General features: G+C 52.5%; 1 protein-coding gene across 1 annotated transcript; it reads left to right on the top strand.

The window, feature by feature from the left end:
* Positions 1-5,701: 5,701 nt before the first annotated feature.
* On the top strand, positions 5,702-20,975 carry CHRNB4 (cholinergic receptor nicotinic beta 4 subunit; the record flags this gene model as incomplete). The annotated part of the gene is made up of 6 exons (XM_084252701.1): positions 5,702-5,756; positions 9,555-9,703; positions 15,928-15,972; positions 16,065-16,174; positions 16,916-17,900; positions 20,835-20,975. The coding sequence occupies 6 exons, from the start codon at positions 5,702-5,704 to the stop codon at positions 20,973-20,975; spliced, it is 1,485 nt and encodes a 494-aa protein (XP_084108827.1).
* Positions 20,976-21,508: the final 533 nt, after the last annotated feature.

Genomic DNA, 21,508 nt, shown 5'->3' with positions numbered 1-21,508 from the left:
AGAGGGCCTTGGACTTCCACCCCTGCCGGGTATGAAAACACAAGATTGAAATAAGACCCAGAGTCTCAAAACAGCATGTTCAAAACACCTAGGACACCATCTTCCATCACTCCTCACACCAAGAACCAGGCACATCTCTAGCTGAATGACAGAAAGTCAATCAAGAGACACCATCACCAAGTACTTAGAGCAACCGTTATAAAAATGTTTAACAGCAATTACAAGCATCCTGGAAACCAATGAAACAGCAAAAAGTTACAAGACTTAGTCAACTCCAAACTACCCCTCATCTAGATTCTGCAATTAACGTCTTCCTATGCTCACTTCCTCACGTGTCCATCTGTCCATCCGTGACTCAGCACCGTTTCTGTACATTTCAAAGTCAGCGGCAAACTTCTGCTCACATGCGCAGTGATCAAACCTGAACACTCAGCAGCAATGCTGGCCTGCAGCGCCATAGGCAGATTCTGGTTCCTTGGGGAGGACTAAGTGGGGAGACAAGCATTTTGTGACTGGATGATGCCAGAGAGTGAGGCGGGGGGGGGGGGGGGGAGAGAGAGAGAGAGAGAGAGAGAGAGAGAGAGAGAGGGAGGGAGGGGAACCAGTGTTTGTTCTTTAGAAGAAATGCTGACAGGGAGAGGCAGTGTAGAATGAGGGTTAAACACCAGGCATTTGGAGACCAACCTGTTCTCACCCCTCTTACCTTGGCGAGAGAGAGCAGAACGCAGGGCATCAGCCACAGGTCTCATGACTAAACCGGGATCCAGGAAAACAGAACTGGATGTGTCCCTGGAGGCCACAAAATCTACCACTGGGGCCCTGAGTCCGGTCTGTGGCAGATCCCAGGCTACTACTGTAAGGGTGTAAGTTCCTGGCCATCCTAAGAAAGGGTGGCACTGGGCAGGAAGGGGAAGAGAGAGAAGACCTGGGAAAGGAGCAGCAGTGGAAGGAGATGGAGGAAGAAGCCTGGAGGAGACACACTGAGCAGAGAGACTTGTGAAGAAGCCACGCCTGCATTTTGGCCTTGGACTTGTACTAGGGATGTAGGAGACATGGAGGAGACATTTGAAAGAGACAGAGACGTGGGTGAGAGACCTGTGGGGAGGCTGACAGTGGCAGCCTTTACCTTAATTTAGATTTGGATTTTGCTCTTTTCCTTCGACTTGTCTGGCCCCTTCTGTCCCTTTCTGATGGGTTTCCACGAGAAGGTGCCTTAGACTTCTGGCAGGCTTTGGGGCCTCAGCTGCCCTGCTTTGGGCCAAGCCTATTTGGCTGAGCATTTACTCATGAGGGGATGAGTAATTTGGGGTGCTTCTTTCTCTTCTCTTAACTGCACACTAGTTGTATTAAAGTTCTTTTCTATTGAAGGTCTTACACGCTGAGAGTATGTTTGTCTTGATGCAGCAGATGGCAGAACCCATTTAGAGCAGGCAGGTTTGGGTCCTGGGGTGCCCCTCAATTTTCCCTGCTAACACTACCTCCTATATCTGGCCAGAACTACTATAGGCTGGGCTCAGCTGGTAAACCAACTGACCTTAGCCACAGCCAAGGCAACTACAATAGGAGCAGGTGGCAGGCCCAGGCAGAGCCCCAGGCCAGATTGGCCTTTGGACAATAGCTCAGCCTGCAGCTGGGGCCAGGAACACAGCAGACTCTACAGTCACCTTCCTCTTGGGCCCACCCACCAAAACACATTTCTTTTAAAAAAAAAGTTTTTCTTTCAAATTATAAAATCTCAAGCATACATAAATCTATGGGAAGTCATATAATGAACACCTGGAGACCTCTCTCCAGGTATCAAGACTTATTAACACTTAGCCATATTTGCTTCAGATCTTCTTTTCCTGCCTTGAGAAATAAAGCATTTTTTAAAAGATATATCTATTTATGCATACAAGAACTGGGGTACAGGCCAGAGATGTGGGGGGTGAGAGGATTCACCAGGGACAGAGCAGGGAGCAGAACAGGCAGACTGACTGAAATACACTGCTGAAGGGAGCAGCGGGAGAGACAGGAGAGGTCTGCAGCGCCATGTGGGTAGCTCCCTGATAGGGAATGGAACTTGTGCTGCAGACGCTGTGGATAGCTTCATAGTGCTGTGCTTAACCCATTGCGCCATCAGGAAAGCCCAGAAATAAAACATTTTAGATACAAGTAAAACCCCTAGAACCTGTCCCCAAGCTCATTCCCCTCCCCATTACCAGAAGCAAGTACTACTCTGTATTTAGTTTCTCACCCCTCTGCCCTTTTTATAGTTTTGCTGCTTCAAATGTGTTTTTAAATGCTAGTTAATAGGTTTGTGTCTATATTATAATATATTCACATGGAATTTGTTCAGATTATTCAAAACTTTTTTGCTTAATGCTGCTGTTTCTAAAGATTTATTTATGCTAATTAACATGGCTCTAGATCAGGGGTCAAAACACGTTTTGGGCAAAAGCCAGAACAGTTCATATTTTAGGCTTTGCAGGCCTCAGATGGTTTCTGTTGCATCTACTTTGTTTTGTGTTTTGATTTAGGTTTTTACATCCCTTTAATACCTGAAAGAACTATTCTTAGCTCTGGGCTCCAGAAAGTGGCCAGATTTGGATTGAGGTCATAGTCTGTTGTGTGTGTCCTGCCATTCATTCCTCCGTGTCCCTAGTGGTGGACATTTCAGTTGTTTCCACACACAGGGTGACTTTGAGCAGCACCATGTGAGTGTGCTAGTCCTTTAGAGGAGTTGCCGAAAAGAGGCAGGGCTGGCCACTGGGCTTCATCTTGGGCTTCAGGATACAGCACCAATTTCTCTACCAACTGGCAGTGCCAACTTACATCCCTGCAGCAGCTGGGGCGTTCCTGTCGTCATACGCCTTCACTAGCACTTGCTACGTCAGGGTTTTCCAGATCATATGAAGTTCGATCTCATTGCTCTTCCATTTGCATCCTAAAATGGTATTTTTTGTTTCCTATTGATCCTATGACAAAATTTCACAAACTGGGCCTCCCTTGTGGCTCAGGGGTTAAAGACAGCGGTATCAAGCCATCTCCAGGTACTGCAGCCCGATTTTGATCCCTGGGCCATCCAGGGAGCCACCCACATGGTGCAACAGACCTCTCCTACCTTGCCCGCTAGCCCTCTCAGCAGTGCATTTCAGTAGATCTGCCTGTTCTGCTCCCTACTCTGGTGAATCCTCTCACCAGCCCCCTGTCTCACACCTCTGGCTTACACCCCAATTCTTTTTTTTTAAAGATTTATTTTTATTTATACAAGAGTTGGGGTACGGGCCAGAGGTGTGGGAGGGTGAGAGGATTCACCAGAGACAGAGTGGGGGGCAGAACAGGCAGATGACCGAAAGCACTGCTGAGGGGAGCAGCGGGCAAGACAGGAGAGGTCTGCTGTGCCATGGACACCCCAGTTCTTGCATGCATAAATAAGTAAATCTTTTTTTAAAAAAACTATCACAAATGAAGTGCCTTGAAACAACATAATTTTTTTTATATAGGCCTGGAAGTCAAAAGTCTAAAATCAGACTTAGAGGGTTAAAATCGAGGCATTCATAGGACTGAGTCCTTCTGAAGGTTTCAAGGGAGAAGCCATTGCCTGCTTTGGGCAGCTTCTGGAGGTTGCCTTGGCATTCCTAAGTCACAGCTGCTTCCCCTTTTGTGTGTCATCCTCCTGCTCTGCTCCCCGCCTCCCTTTCCCCAGGACGCCTGTGAGTAGAAGGGGCCAATCAGGAGAGGCCAAGATGTTCTCCCCATCTTAAAATTCTTAATCACATTTTCAATGTCCTATACGCCCAATAGGGTAACATTCACGGTTCCGGAATTAGGACAAGAACATCTTCAGGAGACATTATTCAGCTACTCCTGGTGGCATCCACCGGGTTTCTCCTCTGTAAAGTTAACTCTTTCCCCTCATAATTAGCAAGGCTTTTACGGGGAAACCATGTAAGTATCCCATTATCTCATCAAAATTTCAATCATGTACTTACCGCAAAATAGGGAGGTAGCTTATTTTATTCAATAAGTACTCATTACTTCATTTCAATGCTCAAACTGCCCCAGGTTTTCCTTTGACATGCCCCATCATTCTCTGCGCACTTCTCTTACTTTCTGGCACAAGTCAAACCATTTTGAATGTCCTCTCTCTTTGTACCCACCCACCATTGCTCACCTAACTTAGTTTTGCAATTGCCAGGTTTTATGGTATTTTCACTCTCCCAGCCTGTGGTCCATTGGAATTCATGCACTCCTATAAGTTAGGGTTGCAGGCCACAGATCAGCCGCAGGTTTCCCACCCCAGCATCCCTTCAGGGATGAGCCCTCTTTTATCTCAAAGCACCTGCCTCTTCTGCCTTTGGCTGCCAGGGCCCAGCTGGTCCCAGGCTTCGGTCCCCCACCACTTTGCATTTCTTTTCTGATTTTGGTTCTCGGAGATCTCATTTTTCAATCCATGTCTTTTTAAATTTACTTTCTCTATTTTACCTATTTGTTGCTGTAGTTTGGGGAAGGAAGAATGCACTCAAGCCTATCTTCTCCAAGCCATCCCAAAGAAGAAGACAGACCCATTTTAGCAGTGTTCTTTGTAAAAGTCCCTATACCAGTTCCTGTACCAATCCTGATCTCCGTGAGATCATGGCAAAAAGACAGAGGGGAAGCAATGTGAAAGCAAGATTAAAGAGTCTGGAGAGCAGGTGGCAAAGCTGTGTTTTCAGGTGAATGTGTCTTCACATACACCTCCTCCCCCTCCACACGCACCCTGCCCACCTTGCTCCTCCACTTCTTTGATTTGCCTGGGGACCCACTGGAAGAGCAGGGGGAGAGGCTGGAGAAAGAGGAAGTGTCCCCTGGGCATGGGACTCTGCCAGGGCCCTTTCAGATCCTGGATGGAGACACCAGCTCTGACGCCGTCCAGAGGAGAGGCTGTCCTGGTGTGGATGCCTGTCCTATGAAGTCCCCAAACGCCAATGTAATGGCACTGATTCCAGAACTTAGGGAACATCCCCTGGCTGGAGAGGGGAGATGCTTGCTCCCTTGAGTCCACCTCTGGTCACCCCAACTCGAAGATCCCAGGAGAGGACATGGCCAGCCAGCTCTGGCATCACTCTCCCTGGCTTCCCAATACTTCTAGTTAGGTAAAGAGACCCTAAGCTATGTCACAACCCCAAATTTCACCCTCCCCAAATTTTTCCTAAGCTCTTTCCCTCAATGTTTGCAGACAGCTACACCCCACTCCATCTGGCTTACTCCCTTTCACCTGCAGCGCTCCTTTCTCTCAGTGAACCCCTGAGTTCAGCCCTCTGGGTTAGGCCACGGACCTCCCCTCCCCGCTGGCGCATGACCACTTGCCCCAGGCAGTGGCAGATCCTGTGCAAGGGCTGCCTCAGTCTCCCCAGTGCACAGAGGGCGCAGGTGCTGTCCTGCGAGCCTCCCTTCGGGAAGGCAGGAGGCCCGCGTGGGTCGGGAAGGACCGGGCCAGCCTGACCTGCAGTCCCCGGCCCGGGTCGCCGGGCTCCAGCCCCGCCCGCCCCGCCGGCCCCGCCCCGTCCCCCGCGGGCGGAGCTCCAGGCTGCAGCCGGGCGGGGCGGGCGCGTCCCCCGCGTCCTGGTGCCCACTGCGGACGCGCCTGCCCACCTCGAGGCGGGCACCGGCTCGCTCCCCGCCAGGGTTCCCTGGCCATCCGTGCGCTCGCCCAGGCTGCGTCCCGGTCCCCGGCGCCATGGGGAGCGCGGGCCCCTCCGTGCTTTTCTTGCTGCTGACCCTGTGCGGGCGCGGTGAGTCCTTTTCGGGGAAGGAGGGAGGGGCCCTGGGTCCGCGGGAGCCTCTGGACGGGTCGCAGGTGCAGGGAAGGGGGTGCCCCGCGCGCGGGGAGTGTCTCGGGTGTCCCGACGGGACCGGGCGGGGCGGGGCTGAGCGCGGGGGCGGGGCTGGGGCGCGGGTCCCCGAGGCTGGAGCGGTGGGGGGACCTCGCGGGTCGCCCGCGCCTTGGGGCCGGGTTCGCTTGACTCCGCGGGCAGCTTCGCGCGCCCCAGGGTTAGGCGTGGGTGCCCGGTGCGGATGCCTGGCCAGGCACGGACTCGGGGTCGTCCAGGGGGTGCCGCTGTCTGGGAGGCGCTGCTGCTCAGCCTCCGAGCGAGGCCGCGCGCTGCTGGAGACGCAAGAACCGTCTCGAGGGAAAATGGCCCCGAGCACCAGCCCCCCAGTGAGTGGGAGTTTGGGGGGGATGCCTAGGAAACATACTTCTCTGCACCACTTTCTCTGGCCCCCACCCCTCCCACCCCGAAGCTGGCTGACCCGGGCAGCCTGAGGATTAGGCTGGTGAGGTGGAGCCTGCCATTTGGGAACTTGCAGTGTGACGGCTGGGAAAGAAGCCAACCAGCCCTTTCCAGGCAGAGCCAGCGGGTGTGAGGCCTGCTCTCCGGATCTCAGTTTCCCCCGTGACTTCCAAGGGCTCTTTTAGCTCTTCCTCCCTGGCACAGGCTTGTTCTCTGACCCCCAGTCAGCCTGGAACTCCGGGTCTCCATCTGCCCTGGACAGAGATACCACTGAGGGCTGGAGGCGCAGCGGAGGGTCCTCTGGGGGAGTGGTCCTGGGGTCCCTCGCTTCAGAATCACCCTGTACACATTCCTGTGGGAGCCTGGGAGTCTGCATTTACCTGCTGATTCTTGCACACACGCCGAGAAGCTACTGGTAGTATTTGGTGAGCTCTTTGTAAAGGGTAAAACTTCCACTTCTCACAAGCTCCATAGCTGCCTTTTAATAAATACAAATATCCTGTGCCCTTCCTGGGTTAAGACTCCCCAGTGGGGAGTCTTTAACTGCAAATCTCTCTGCCTGTGCACGCCACTTGCCAAGAAGATTCTGTTTCTTTTGACTTTCTGTAGTTTGTATTCCAGACAACTGGAATGACCTTTTCATTTCTCCAGTGTAGATTCTGAACTCCAAAGTGCCATTTCAAACTGGCCACACACTCACACGGTTTGGAATTCCAGCCATAGCTGCCTCCCAGCTTTACCCCATTTCTGCAGGAATGAATGCCAGGGAGGAAATGAATGCCAGGTCCTGTCCACCTGGGGCCCACTCCTCAGGAGAATCATTGGGTCATCACTGACCCCTAGCGGTGGCCTCCCTAACCGTGTCAGCCCCTGGCTGGGATGTCTGACCCCTAACCCGACCCTGGGATTTCCCTCTTATCTGGGGGTGAGTAGCCTGCCCTTGTCTTCTGAACCCAGCCACCTCACGGGCAAAAAGCCACAGATTGGAAAGTCTACACATGTGTTTTTTGGGGCTTTCCAGCCTGCAGCAGCTCTGCTGGTCAATAACCCCTTCACCCCACACCCCAAGTACAAACAGTATACCCACTGGGCTCTGGGCACCACTGTGGCTGGCTTGTCTAGTCTCAGGAGGTCAGCAAGGGCTCCGAAGAAGGCACAGGGCCCGGGGAGTGCTTCTGTCTGAAGGAGCCACCTAGATCTGTGCCTCTGAGCTGCTGGGAGGTCCGTGAGTAAGTTTCTTCCCCTCTGTTTTGGAAAACAGGGGTTGGTATAAATATCCAAAGTTTGCAGAACCTCTGACTAGCACTCCCAACCTCGAGGTTGAGGAGGGTCTTTGGGAGCCTGCTAAATGCCTGAGAGGCAGGACACGCCCAAAGGTGAGCAGCCCCTGTGGGTGCAGAACTGAACACAAGCTTTTGGCCTCGTGGAACCCCGGGTGAATCAGTCTCCCCCAGTGCCATGGGACTGGAGCCAGGAGCTGCAGATTATGACCCCAGAGCTGCCTTAGATTTGCCAAATGGGCTTGGGCAAGAGACACCCCTCTTCATGGTGTGATGGATCAGCCCGTGTGTGTGTGTGTGTGTGTGTGTGCATGCGTGTGTATGTACATGCATACACTAAAGGGGGGTGCTGAAAGGGACCTAGGCAGGCCCCGGGCTGGCTTTCATAGTATTCCAGCATTTGGCGACTGGGCAGGGCCCAGAGAGGTGGGTCTGGGAAGGGCTCACAACCTAGGCCAAGCAGCCACAAGACCCCTCTGGCAGCCCGGGGCAGTCTGGGGAAGGGACAGCAGGCAGCATCCTCACAAGGCACTAAATACCGCGTCTGCTCCAGATGGGCAAACGAGTTGGCAGGTGCCTGGAGCAGGCTGCTCTTGGAGCCTCTGCCCCTCCCAGCACGCACCCGGGAGTCCATCTGATCGGTCTGGCCAGTTCCTGCTGTGGGCTCTGTGGCCCCACCGAGTGGGAGGGTGGGGAAGCTGCACTGAGCACCCTTCAGGAGGACGGGATCAGAGTTCTGTAAAGACTTTGGGAGCCCAGGATCCTCTTCCCACCTTATTCCTATCCACTTCCCCTCTGCTCTCCTGCTCCCACATTGTTTCCTCTGTGCCCCCATCTCTTTCCCTACTCTTGCTGTCCGGGTACCCCTGCCCTCCTCTGAGTGCTCCCCTGCTGCTCACAGCTGACACGCTCTTCCTGAAGACTCCTGAGTAAATAAGAGTTCTCTGAACCTCCCCTTCACCCCAAAATCTGTGAGGGAGAGGGGACAGAGATTTAAATACGGTATGACAAGGAGAGGGTGGTTCACAGCAAGCAGGTCAGGCTCCCTGAAAGCCTGTATTTGCTGGGATGGCAGCATGGTTCTGAGCCAAGGCCTCTGTTCAGCTCCAGGGTGGGAGTCCTCTGGCAGCTGGACCCCCACGTGATGTCCGCCAGGCATCTTGCACACCACAGGCCCAAGTCTCAGCCCAGGAAATTCCCAGCCTGATCCTGTGCCCTTCTTCATGAAAACGCTTCCATCCACTCAGTTATGCACACATGGACTAGTCTCTCCCCCCATCACCACCAGCTCCTGAGGGCAGAAGTGCATCTGCCCTGGAGCCTGACGCAAGCAGACACTGGACACTCATGGCCAGTGACCTGGGAGCAGGGCTGGGGAAGAAAGAGTGTGAAGTGAGCCAGGAGGCTCTGGGAGAGGAAGCAGGATGGTCTGCCAGAGTGTGGTGCCTGGGGGTGGGGCTGGAGAGACATGGAAGGTCAGATGAAGGTGAGTCGGTGCCAGGGGCACAGGGCAGAGGAGGCCCCGCCAGCACCTTGGGCCTGGACTCTGCCTCCACCTCTGCGAGGCTGTGGCCGGAGAGGGCTGTGGGCCGGTCTCCCATGGGAAGACCACCTTGTGGTCCATGAAGGTCGGGAGGCAGGGAGCTGGAAGAGCAGGGTGCGGAGCCCAGACCAAGGCTGGAGGGTAGAGATGGGAAGTCAAATGGAGAAACCTGGACAGAGAACAGACAGGACTAGGTGCCAATTTGAAGGTACCAGGTTTTTGGACTAAATGTCTAGAGTGCGGGGTGCTGTCCATTGCTGGAAAGGACAGGGGGAGAACAAGGGACAGTGAGGGGGAGACCAAGAGAGCGCTGTCTTAGATTTTATTCAAATTGAGGGCCCCGAGGAGTGGCCCACTGGCCAGCACTTGAGCTGCATCAGAGGCCCTGAGGACCCCCTGCATTCCCCTTCATCATCATCGGCTGCAGCGGGATCAGCTGGATGGGGCCCAGCAGGGTGGCCTGTGTTTTCCCAGGGGCCTGCCGCCTGGCCAATGCTGAGGAGAAGCTCATGGACGACCTTCTCAACAAAACCCGCTACAACAACCTGATCCGCCCGGCCACCGGCTCCGGCCAGCTCATCTCCATCAAGCTGCAGCTCATCCTGGCCCAACTCATCAGCGTGGTAGGTGCCTGGCCTGGCCAGGTTTTGGAAAAAGGGGTAGCCATTCAGCGTGAAGGGCTGGGAGTCAGGCACCTTGGGTCTCACTGCTGGTGTCACCCAGACTTCTGGATGAAGGTACCAGATTGTTCATCTGATCTTTTTCCATACTCATAAATTAAGAAATCTGCCTAAACTTTGGGATCCTGGCTCTAAATCAAGTTAAATTCTTTTATTCCAAAAATGCTGCCTGCCTTGGCACGTGCTCGGCCCCGCTTGGAGCGCCCGGCCCCTGTGCGCCCTGTGCCGCAGCTGGAGCCACCTGCAGTCACCACCTCCGTATGGTTTGAATGCTTTGGCTTCCAGTCACAGAGTGTCCAATTACAAGTTGCTCAAGCAACAGGGTCCTCCATTCCATCTCCTAATGAGAGCACGGGTGATCATTTCAGTGCTGGAGGACGCAGGAATGCGGTGATGCCGGGATCCGAGGTGGTCGCCAGTCCTCTGCGGGCTCTGTGATTCTCTTGTTTTTCCCTTGTGGTCATAAGCTCCAAAACCGCCACCCTCCCCTGACAGCATCAGTGGCAGGAAATGGCAAATCTTTCTTGCAACACACTCTTGGGGGAGGAGGAAACTTCCTTGAGACCTGCCCTCTGCAGCTCCCTATCCTGGAACCAGGGCCACAGCTCGGGCCGGAGCCTTCCGCGACCGTTGGCTGGAGGAATGGGCTTCCCCGCCATGGTGGACTGAGACTTACCAAAACATGGCAAGTAAGCGGGAGAAGGGCCCGTGCAGTCCTTGAGGCACCGGCACCCAACAAGGCCCTGGTTTCGGTAACACAGAAGCAGTGAGAGGGGCCGGGAGCCCGGGGCCCGCCGCAGCCCGCGGAGCCTCCAGCACGGCAGCTCTCCTTCTTGTCCCCGTGAGCCACCTTGTTAGTCCCCAGCCTGCTCAACGGCTGACTTCACACGCTCCCTCCTTGTTGGGGTACCTAGGAAGGAGGTGGGGAACGGATGGGTGTGGGGCCCGGGTGCAGCACTGGACCGGAGGCAGCCGCTGCTCCGGTGGCGCGGCATGGGCTGGAGTCTGGACACGCGAGGGCGGCTGCGGGTCAGGAGAGAGGGAGGAGAGCAGAGTTCACACGTGGGGTTGCCAGGGCCTGATGTGTGGGTGCGGGCAGGGAGGGCATGCCGAGGATGCTGAGGTGTCGGGGAGTCCCCTCTGCTGTCTCAGTGTTGGGAGCGCCTGAGGAAAGCACAGCTCATTGCAAACCTACCCTGTCCCCACCGCCAGGGCTGGGACTCGGCCTTGGAAGTCTCTCTGAGGGGAGCAGTCACAGGAGGAGCAGTTGGGGAGCTGTGTCCAGGCCAGGGAAGGAGAGAGGTGAGGGGAGACATGCTTTCCACACCCCAGCCTCTGTCCCTACCACAACTGGCCTGTGGCCCAGCTCCTCCGGGGCTCTCAAGAAGGCCTTGGTCAAATTCATGGTAGTTTTCCTCTCTTGGGCAGAAGCACAGGCTAAGAATGGGGAAGGGGGGAGCCCTGTGGCCGTGTCCTTCCACGGCTCGCCTGGCAGGGATAAGGGCTTCCGGCCAGTCCTGGCCCCCACCTGTGCATGAGCGGTACTGGCAGCCAAGGGCTTCTTGCCTAATGGGGTGAGCCCAGCTGCTGGGGGTGGACTGGCAGGCCCCTCCGCCGCACTCAGGCTCAGGCTGCGCCTGCCAGGGCTGCTCACGAGATAATAGTTGCCAGGAGGGGACACAGCCACCAGCTTCCTTGCCCATGGTCCTCAGCAGGACTGTCATAATCCTGAAAGCTGTATAGAGAACAAGTACTAGGGATTTTTTTTCCTTCTATGTTTCAGGGTTTAGTTTTTTGAGGAGTTCTATTTAAGGGCATAACCTGTTTAAAGATGAAGGTTTCTAGGGAGTAGGCAATTGCTGGGTAAAGCAAGCTGACCCTTAGAATAAACCTAACCTCTTTTTTAAATCTGTTATTATGGTCACCCTACTTGGATTTATTACATTGGTAACGATTACTTTAATCAATGTTTCTCCATTCCTAAAATTTATAAGTGTTTGTATGGCTTGACAAGCCCCATCCTGGGTGCCAGCCCACCTGTTCCTTTGAAGCTGCAGAAGGCATTTCCACCCCAACAGTCTCTGCTTGCAGGGCACCTGCACCCCCTCTGCTCCGCCCTGGGGATCTCTGCAGCACTATGAGTAGAGCCTGGAAGGGCTGGGAGTAGCGCTCTGGGGAGGTTGGGGTCCTGAAGCAGCAGCTTCAAGAATAGTCAGCAGCTGCTGGGGGAGTAAAGGGGAGTAAGGGTCAGGACTCAGGAACAGGAGAACTTTTTGGGTGATAGAGATGCTCTATATCTTGAAAGGTCACAAGGAGGGTTATAAGGGTAAAGTATTTGTTAAACTCATCAAACTGGGGCCTCCCTGGTGGTGCAGGGGTTAAAGTCTCAGCATTATCAAACTATCAATCCCCTGCCTCAACCGCTGCTCCCCTCAGCAGTGTATTTCAGTAGATCTGCCTATTCTGCTCCCTGATGAATCATCTCAACCCCTCACCACACCTCTGGCCTACACCCCAGTTATTATATGTATAAATAAAAAAAATCTTAAAAAAACCTCATCAAACTGTATATTTAAGGTCTATGCATTTCACTGTATGTAATTAAAAAATTCAAAGACAGGTGAAGGCTTTCTGCCTTCACCATAGCAGAGTAGCTTGTGGATTCGTCTTTCCACATGAATGATTAGGAAAGTTAGACAAAAATCCCCACCCCAATTTGTTGGAAGGTATAACAAGAGGTGCCCTCATCACCTGTGGTGTGTTCCCCCGTGTGATAATCGGTGAACAGCACAGGGCAAGAGGCTGAGAAGAAGAACACTTAGTGGGGGCTCAGAAGCTGCACGCCTAGTGGAAACTTGGCAACCTCATAGGCCTGGGGTCATGAGCTGGGGCCTGGGAGCATGAGCTCCACTTAGGAGATAAAGTTTTGGTGAAGTCCTTAAAACAACCACCCGTAAGAGTGAAAATGGGGGCCTCCTTGGTGGTGCAGGGGTTAAAGACACAGTGCTATCAAGCTGTCCCCAGCCACTGCAGCACGAGTTCCATCCCTGGCCAGGGAGCTACCCACCTGGCACAGCAGACCTCTCCAGTCTCACCCGCTGCTCCCCTCAGCAGTGTATTTCAGTCAGTCCACTTGTTCTGCTCCCCACTCTGTCTCTGGTGAATCCTCTTACCCCACACCTCTGGTCTACACCCCAGTTCTTGTATGCATAAATAAATAGATCTTAAAAAAAAAAAGAGTGAAAATTAACCAAAACCAGACTAGTCTCCCTCCCAAAACCTGAAGCCTGCTTTGAACCAATGCAGTTACAACGTAGATTAGAGAGATCGCCTGTCTGCTAACTGCCTGCATAAAGCGGTCAGTATTCACTGGAGGCAGTGAAGTCATAAAAAATTCTACTAAGTTCACAATAAGACAAGACAAAGTAAGACCAAGAGAAAAAGTCAATAATAGAGACACAAATGACTCAGTTTAGTCATCAGGCATAGGCTTTAAAATAAGTGTCATCAAGAGAGCACATTTTTTGTTAAGTAGACTTTACCACTATTAAAAAGAAACAAATAAATAAATTTTCTTTAACAGCCATTCCAGTCTTTAAAAATCATAACAATGGAAAAGGTCAGATTCATGGCTCAGTTTAATACCAGACTGATTATAGTATAAGAGAAGGTCAACAACCAGAAAACAGGACATCAGAGACTATCCAAACAGTGATAGCAAGAAAAAAGGATGGAAACACAGAAGAGATTAAATGGTACATGATGAAAAGGTCAGGCCTTGGAGTAAGTCCATGGGTTTCCAGAAGGAATGGAAATAAAGAATAAGACAGAAGCTATATTCGAAGTTATATTGGCTTAGAACTTTCTAAAACTGACCAAAGACACTAAGCTATAGATAAAAGAGGCTTGATGACCCCGTGGGGGACAAATGAAAAGAAAGTCACACCCAGGTGTACCCTGCTCGGATCTTGACAGCCAAAGACAAAGAGAACATCTTATTGTTTTCTCTTTTTGTTTTTACATATATAATTACATATGAAATGAAGCACCGTAATTTTACATCCTTGTTAATTTTTTCACAAGGTAGGATCTGTCCCCTCAGGTGTAGTCACCTTAGCTCTTCCAGCACCAGAGCACCCGTGATCCTCCACTGCAGTCCACTGTGCTCCCCCTGTTTTCTCCCATTCTCTGCTCCTTGAGCTCTCCCTCTCTTATCCTGGATGCTCAGATCTGTGGTCAGCTTTCAAGGATGAGATTGAAAAATTGTCTTTGTCTGACCCTTTTTTTGATTTCTCTGTATTCACCTATAAGTGAAACCACCCAGCATTTCATACAGGGTAATAACCCCTTCCAGGTCCATCCAAGTCACCACAAATAGCACGAGTTTATCTTTTTTGATTATTGAGTAGTATTCCATCGTGTGTGTATCTACCATGTCTTCTTGATCCAGTCATTTGTTCTGGTGCATTTAGGTTGTTTCCACATCTTGGCTATTGTAAATAGTGCTGCTATGAAAACAGCCAGAAATGGGGTGGAGGGCCGAGTTGCTGGGAGGGAGGGGAGTATATGTGGGGGGGTGTTGGGGAATGGCAGGAGCAACAATAAAACTAACAGTTGAAAATGGAAGTTAGAAAAGTGAATCACCTTTTTTAAAGTGCTTCAACCTGAGAACCTAGTAATAGATAAACAGTACAAATGTACTTCAAAGTGAAGGTTAAATAAAGATGATTTCAGGCAAAAATAGAGAAGTTAAGATAAGAAGACCCAGTGCTAGGGATGTTCTTTAACCATTAGGACAATGATCCCGGATGGAAACAGAATGTAGGACAAAATGAAGCACATACTAACAACAAACATGAGTGCAATGGAATTTATATTGGCAGTCTGAAGCAATAAATTATCTTACAAGATTTCATTGTATGTAGAATTAAATACATGACAACAATAGCCCCAAGGCCAGGAGGGGAAAGATGGAGTTGAAATATTTGTCTTGTTCTGGAACTGGTAAAAATACTTGTTGGTATTAGAGTCTAAAAAGGCAATTATATGTATATTACAATCTTACGTATATGCATAGGGTAATGACTGAAAGAAGAATCACATTAATATGGGGCAAAAAGGAGTAACAAAATAATCCAAAACAAGGCAAGAAAAGAGAGAAAAGGGGATAGAAAACAGGTCAATAGGAGTTTTAAACCCAAGTGTATCAGTAACTATATTAAGTGTAAATGGCCTAACAACTCTAATTAAAACAAGACTAATAACATCCTTCTCTGTCCTCTTCCCACCCACACCTCAGCAGCCTGGAATGTGGATGCAGTGGCTGGACCTCCAGCAGTTATGCAGGTGTGGGTCACATTCTAGGCCCCTGTAGAGAAGAAAGCTGCCAGGTCCCCATCGACTTTATGGAGCAAAGCCATCATATATGTCCAAAATGTAATATGAGAGAGAGATAGGCTTTATTTACGCCAGTGTAACTTGGCTTCCTGTCACTGGCAGCTGATGCTTGAGGGTTCAGGACAGGTTCCTCGAGGAAATGACTCCCAAACTGAGGTCAGGATGTCAGGAAGAGTTGGTGGAGAAGCGGCAGGAAAATGGTACCTATCAAGAGCACCAGGCACAAGCAGAGAACTGGAGAGGGTCAGGTGGTGAATTAAGGGGCATGGGAAGGTGGGAGACTGGCAAACCTTCCAGACCATGTGAAGGAGTTAGATCTTTGCACTATATGAAGAAAACCATAGAGCTGACATAAGTAGGAATAGGATTAAGAGGGAGAGTGGCAGGAACTTTGGAAAGTCTGTTCTGGCTTCACAGGAAGATAAGAGGGGTGTGTGTGTGTGTGTATGTGTGTGCATAATGAGCACATGCAGAATGTACATGACCTGTAGGGTGTGTCTTGCAGTGGTTCCGGTGAGTTCTGTGGTAGGATTCTTTTATTCTCCAGAAAGCATTTACCAAGTTCCTGACACATCTTAGATACTCTTCTAGGTGCTCTCTGCCCTCAAGGAACTCAGATTCTGGTAGGAGGGGGCAGGCCATACACAAGTAGATGCCGTGCAAGAGCTGTTGGGCACACGGGCTGGAGCTGGAGCATTTGCGTGACCGTGCAGGTTCGTGCGTGAGGCTCCTCCAACTCGGTGAACTGACAGTCTCATTTCCCTTCCCAGAATGAGCGAGAACAGATCATGACCACCAACGTTTGGTTGAAACAGGTAAGTGCCCTGCAGAGCCCCCAGCCCCGGAGGGCATCTCCTGCAGGGCCACCCCTTACTGGAGAGCGGTCTGCCATTGCCTGTCTGCTCAGGAATGGACCGACCACCGCCTGGCATGGAACAGCTCCCACTATGAGGGCGTGAACATTCTTAGGATCCCGGCCAAGCGAGTCTGGCTGCCTGACATCGTGCTTTACAACAAGTAAGTAGCAGGCTGACCAAGGTGGTGAGGGCTTGGGCAGAGCAGCAGGCCCAGCCTTCGGGGCCCTCCAGTCCTGACTCCATCCTGGGCCGGGCTGCGTGTCACCCATCTTTGAGCCATCAGGCCAGAAGAGGAATTAGAGCTGAGCTGAACCACAGCCCGGGGAGGGTGGGGAGGCATCGGTGATCAGTACCGCCGGGACCAGGGCCAACGTCCCGACTCTAGCCCAGTGCTCGTTCTGTCCTCCACACGGTCTGTCTCGCTAACCCTCAGTTGCTTTGTCCGTGTTGTAGTATTGATTTCCCTGAGCGAAGGGGAAGGAGCAAGGCCATGGGAGTTAGAGCAGCAGAAGCAGGAAAGATCACCAGTGAGCCGTCTAGGCACGGAAAGACCCATGTTCCAATCTTAGATGTACTGCTTAGTAGTTTTCTGCCCTTGAAAGTCGCTTAAATTCTCTGAGCCTTGGTTTTTCCATCGTAAATTGGGGGTAGTAATAAACCTCACCGCACCCTTATGAAGCTTAAATCAGCTATACCACGCGAGAGCCTTGGCCTGCGTCATGGTAGGGCTCTCTGTAACCGTCATGTAAGCCGGGGCTGCTTAGTGATGGGAGGTGGGGGTGAGGGATTGGCAGGGTGATTCATAGAAACGATCCTGAGGGCTCTTCAGAGAGTTCTGTGAGCAGGCCAGGCCTTATCCATGGATTTCCTGATTTCTCCTCCATGCCCTGTCCTGCCCCAGCGCTGATGGCACCTATGAGGTCTCATTCTACGCCAACGTAGTGGTCCGCTCCAATGGCAGCATCGCGTGGCTGCCCCCCGCCATCTACAAGAGCGCCTGCAAGATTGAGGTGAAGCACTTCCCCTTTGACCAGCAGAACTGCACCCTCAAGTTCCGCTCCTGGACCTATGACCACACGGAGATCGACATGGTGCTTAAGTCGCCCAAGGCCAGCATGGATGATTTCACTCCCAGTGGTGAGTGGGACATCGTGGACCTCCCAGGGCGGAGGACTGTGAACCCCCAGGACCCCAGCTATGTGGACATTACCTATGATTTCATCATCAAGCGCAAGCCCCTCTTCTACACCATCAACCTCATCATCCCCTGCGTGCTCATCACCTCTCTGGCCATCCTGGTCTTCTACCTGCCATCCGACTGCGGCGAGAAGATGACACTGTGCATCTCCGTGCTGCTGGCGCTCACCGTCTTCCTGCTGCTCATCTCCAAGATAGTGCCGCCCACCTCCCTGGACGTGCCGCTCATCGGCAAGTACCTCATGTTCACCATGGTGCTCGTCACCTTCTCCATCATCACGAGCGTCTGCGTGCTCAACGTGCACCACCGCTCCCCCAGCACACACACCATGGCGCCCTGGGTCAAGCGCTGCTTCCTCCACCAGCTGCCCACCTTCCTCTTCATGAAGCGCCCCAACAGCAGTGCTGCTAAGGTTCCCCCACCCCTCCAGCCTTGCACGGTGGGGTCTGAGGCCACCACCAGCTCGGCCATCGGAGCCCCCAGCTCTGCCCACCTCTATGGGAATTCCATGTACTTCGTGAACCCGGCCTCTGCAGCCCCCAAATCTCCACAGGGCTCCGAATCAGAAGGGGTCCCCAAGGATTTCCGGCTGAGGTCTTCAGGGAGGTTCCAGCAGCACATGCAGGAGGCTCTTGAGGGTGTCAGCTTCATCGCCCAGCACATGCAAAGTGACGACGAAGACCAGAGTGTAAGTTGAGCCCAGGCCCCACCCTGCGCAGGGGCTCTGACGGCGCAGCAGCTCCCGTTTCCTGCAGGTCATCCCAGTTAGACGAGAGCGTGCAAACTTTGTGTGAATAAGGAATCCAGCACTAAAATGGGGTTTATATTAGCTTTGTGCAGAGGGGAGAGAAGGGGGTGTGAGTGGTTTGGGTTGGTTATCTCTTGCTCCCCCAAGGCACACCCTGGAATGAGGACCTGGGGGCACTTCTCAAAAGGGCACCCTGAAGTAGGGGGTGTGAAACAGAAAAAGGAGGAAAGCGGCATGGGTGTTGGTGAACAGAGCACACGAGGGTGCTCGGGCTCAATCCCTGCCGCCCTCTGAGGACACCTAGGGACAAACCTCAGAATCAGCCTCTGGGAGGGAGCTGCTGTCTGTCCTCTCAGCCCATGGGGATTGACGGTCCTCCCTAGGCACTTGCTCCCTGGCCCTTCCAGGTTCTGTCCAGGGTAGAAATCCCCAGGGGGGGAGAAAAGGGGGTGCAGCTGCCCTGGAAGCAGAGGCTGTTGGGGCGGAAATGCCTGCTGCAGCCTCAAGGAAACAGGTGGGCTGGCACCCATCCTGGGCACCCCCATCCGGATGGGTCTTGTCAGGAAGCCAGAATGCCATTCACGAGTTTTAGGTACAGAGAGACATTGATTAAAGTAACGGTTATCAGTGTAATAAATTCTCAAGTAGGGTGACTACAATAACAGATTTTTTAAAAAGAGGTCAGGTTTATTTTTACAGAACACAGCAATGAGTGTTAGAATTCAGGGTCTCGAATGACTTTGAACAAATAACACTTCAAAGCACACTTTGATAGTCACAGAGCACAGTGTGTGATAGAACAGCTAGAGACGTTCACACACATCTCCGTACCAGGCAGGAGAACAGGCTTCAGAGCCCTGTGAATGTTCTCGTTTTAACCCCTTTCAGAGGAGGATGTTCGTGTCTTTGAATGGTTCTTACATCCTCATAGCTTCCAGGCAAGAGAGCGTTTCCTGGTTCCAATCTTTCTGTGATTCGCCTTCACCAGTCGTGGTCTCAGGGGCATGCTGGGATTCCATTAGTTAACAGTGAGAGGAAAGAGCAGGCTAGGAACCCTCTGGAATTATGCTGTTGAAAGAAAGAAGAGGATTGCTAGCAAGGGGAATATAGGACGTGAGCGCTCCTTCTACCTTCTGGCTCCTCAGAATGTATTCTCAAGCCCTCACATGCATGGCCCGGGAGCTGGCTAGAAGTGCAGCACCCGGACCCTGCCCCAGCCCTGCTGACTAAGGCTCTGCATTCACCAAATTCCAGGCAATTCCAGGCACATGCCAGTTCGAGAAGCACGTCTCTACCGGACTATCAGATTTCACGCTGTAAAAGATGAATTTGATGCTTTCTTTAAGCCAGTCAGTCACCCCGCCTCACTAAATTCATTGATCCCCCAATGTTAATCTGCAGTCTGGGGCCCAGCTGGCTGAATAAGAACCACTTGGACAGCTTTTCAAAACACAGCTCTGGGGTGGGCCACCCGTGTGGCTGAGCCGGGATATCAGGGTTGGGGGGTGTTTGTAAATTGCATCCCGGTTGAGAAGGGCTGGTCTCCTGCATCCCTGAGAAGCATGCATCCTGGGCTCTCTCTTCTAGAAGACTCGCCACCCCCTTGGCACTCACTCACAGGCCTCCTGCTATCTCTAACTCAAGTAATTCAAAGGTCCTTGAGGGAAAGCGCCAGGCAGGACCCACCATTACAATAGTGACCAGTGGGCTCTCCCAGGACCTGACCTCTATACTGCTAACCCTTGCAGGGACCCTTGATGTTGGATTTTCTCAAATCCGCATTTCACACAAGGCTCAGAAAGGCTTACTGACTTGCCCAGGCTCACACAGCTGGCACTGGGCAGAGCAAGCTCCATACCCAGATCTTTCTGGTGTCCTTAATCTTTTTTGCCCTTCCAGTGCCTTGCCTGGCACCAGCAAATGGTGGACCTATGGATAGATCCTCTTTGTCATGTGTAGCTATAAGAAAGAGACCTTCTCCCCTTCCAGAACTTGCCCCTCCTAAGTCCACCTGTGGCTGTGTTTCTCATCTTCAGCACTTTTATCCTCGCTAGTGGTTAACTGGCCACTATAAATAGCACAAAAATGTAAAAGGTGGAAAAGGCATGTGCATACACAAACCAAAATAAGTCACTTGAAATTGAAAAGAAACCCAAGAAATCCAGAGTAGAGAGTGGTGCAGTGCCCTCCTGCATCCCAGGACCTACCAGCAGGGCGGTGACACAGGGTGACCAGGAGGGTAGATGCACACCAGTGAGGGGCCCTGATGTCACTGCTGCTGAACACCCAACTCCGGAGCCTCTGCTTTCTCCCTCAGATCCTGCAGGGGAAGTGCACAGAGGGGCCTGGACGCTGGGTCTCCCTCAGCAGAGGAAGCAAGCAGGCATCTTACTACTGCTTTGAGGAGAGAGAGGGGTCACTCAGAAAGTGCAGCAGGAAGTCCTCATTCCAGGGGCTGAATTGCACAGTATTGAGCAAACAGCAGAATTTGCAGAGGTCCTATAGACTCCACTTCCTGCCCCACTGAGCTCTGAGGACCTCAAACCTTCCTTCTGGTGGAGCCAGCTCAGGAAGGGGATTTGGGGTGAACATGAGAAAAAGGGGCAGGCGTGGCTTCAGATTACAATATGTGGTTACAAACCCTCAGGTTCCTAATCTTTTCCTTAAGTTTGAGCCCACTGGCTCTGCCTTGACTTTCGGGAGCAGGGAGGGATGGACTGAGGGCACAGAGATGCCACCTGTGGACCAGCCTGGTGCTCAGAACTCACCCCTCTCAAGTCCTGGGTGGCTGGTGGGCCCAGATTAGGGGAGGCAGAGAAGCACCAAAGTCCCAGCAGGGTCCCCCATAACTGGCCCCTCTCTGTCTGCCCACAGGTTATTGAGGATTGGAAGTACGTGGCCCTGGTGGTCGACCGGCTGTTCCTGTGGGTGTTCGTGGTAGTGTGTGTGCTCGGCACCGTGGGGCTCTTCCTGCCCCCCCTCTTCCAGACCTACACACCTCCTGAGGGGCCCTAGGCTTCCCTGTGTGTCCTGCGGTCCCCAGGGTATGGGGTGAGGTGATGTGAGTGGGCAGGTGGGTAGTTTGCTGCTTCCTCTGGCCCAGGGTCAACGAAGTACTAAATGAATGAGACAGCAGCCACCAACCCCATCAGACATCCACGAGAGGAACAAACATGGAGGATTCGGGCTGGCTTCTGGAAAATCCCTACAGGAGCCCCAGAAAACTCCAGCTTCAGGGCTTCAGACAGTTTCATTCAAGCCTGTCTTCCCTGTGGCTGGCGCTGGCAACAAGAACCATCATACTGCTGTGTGTGTGATGCCTGCCTGTCACCCACCTCCTCCCCCCCCCCCCAGCCTGTCCACTGGCCTTTTTTCAGTCCTTCATATACTTCAAGATCCTTCCAGCTCAGAACATTGGCATCTGCTCTACCTTCTACCCAAGCCTCTGAGACAGCGCCCCCCAGGCTCTATGGCTGCATCACTCAGGATGCCGCTCCCATCCGTCCTTTGTTTCATTGTCACCTCCTCCGAGAGGCCTGCCCACTCAC

The sequence above is a fragment of the Talpa europaea genome (genome assembly GCF_964194135.1).
Source record: "Talpa europaea genome assembly, chromosome: 1".
Lineage (NCBI taxonomy): Eukaryota > Metazoa > Chordata > Mammalia > Eulipotyphla > Talpidae > Talpa > Talpa europaea.
Note: the sequence above shows the minus strand (reverse complement) of the source record. Positions and strands in the feature narration are given on the sequence as shown.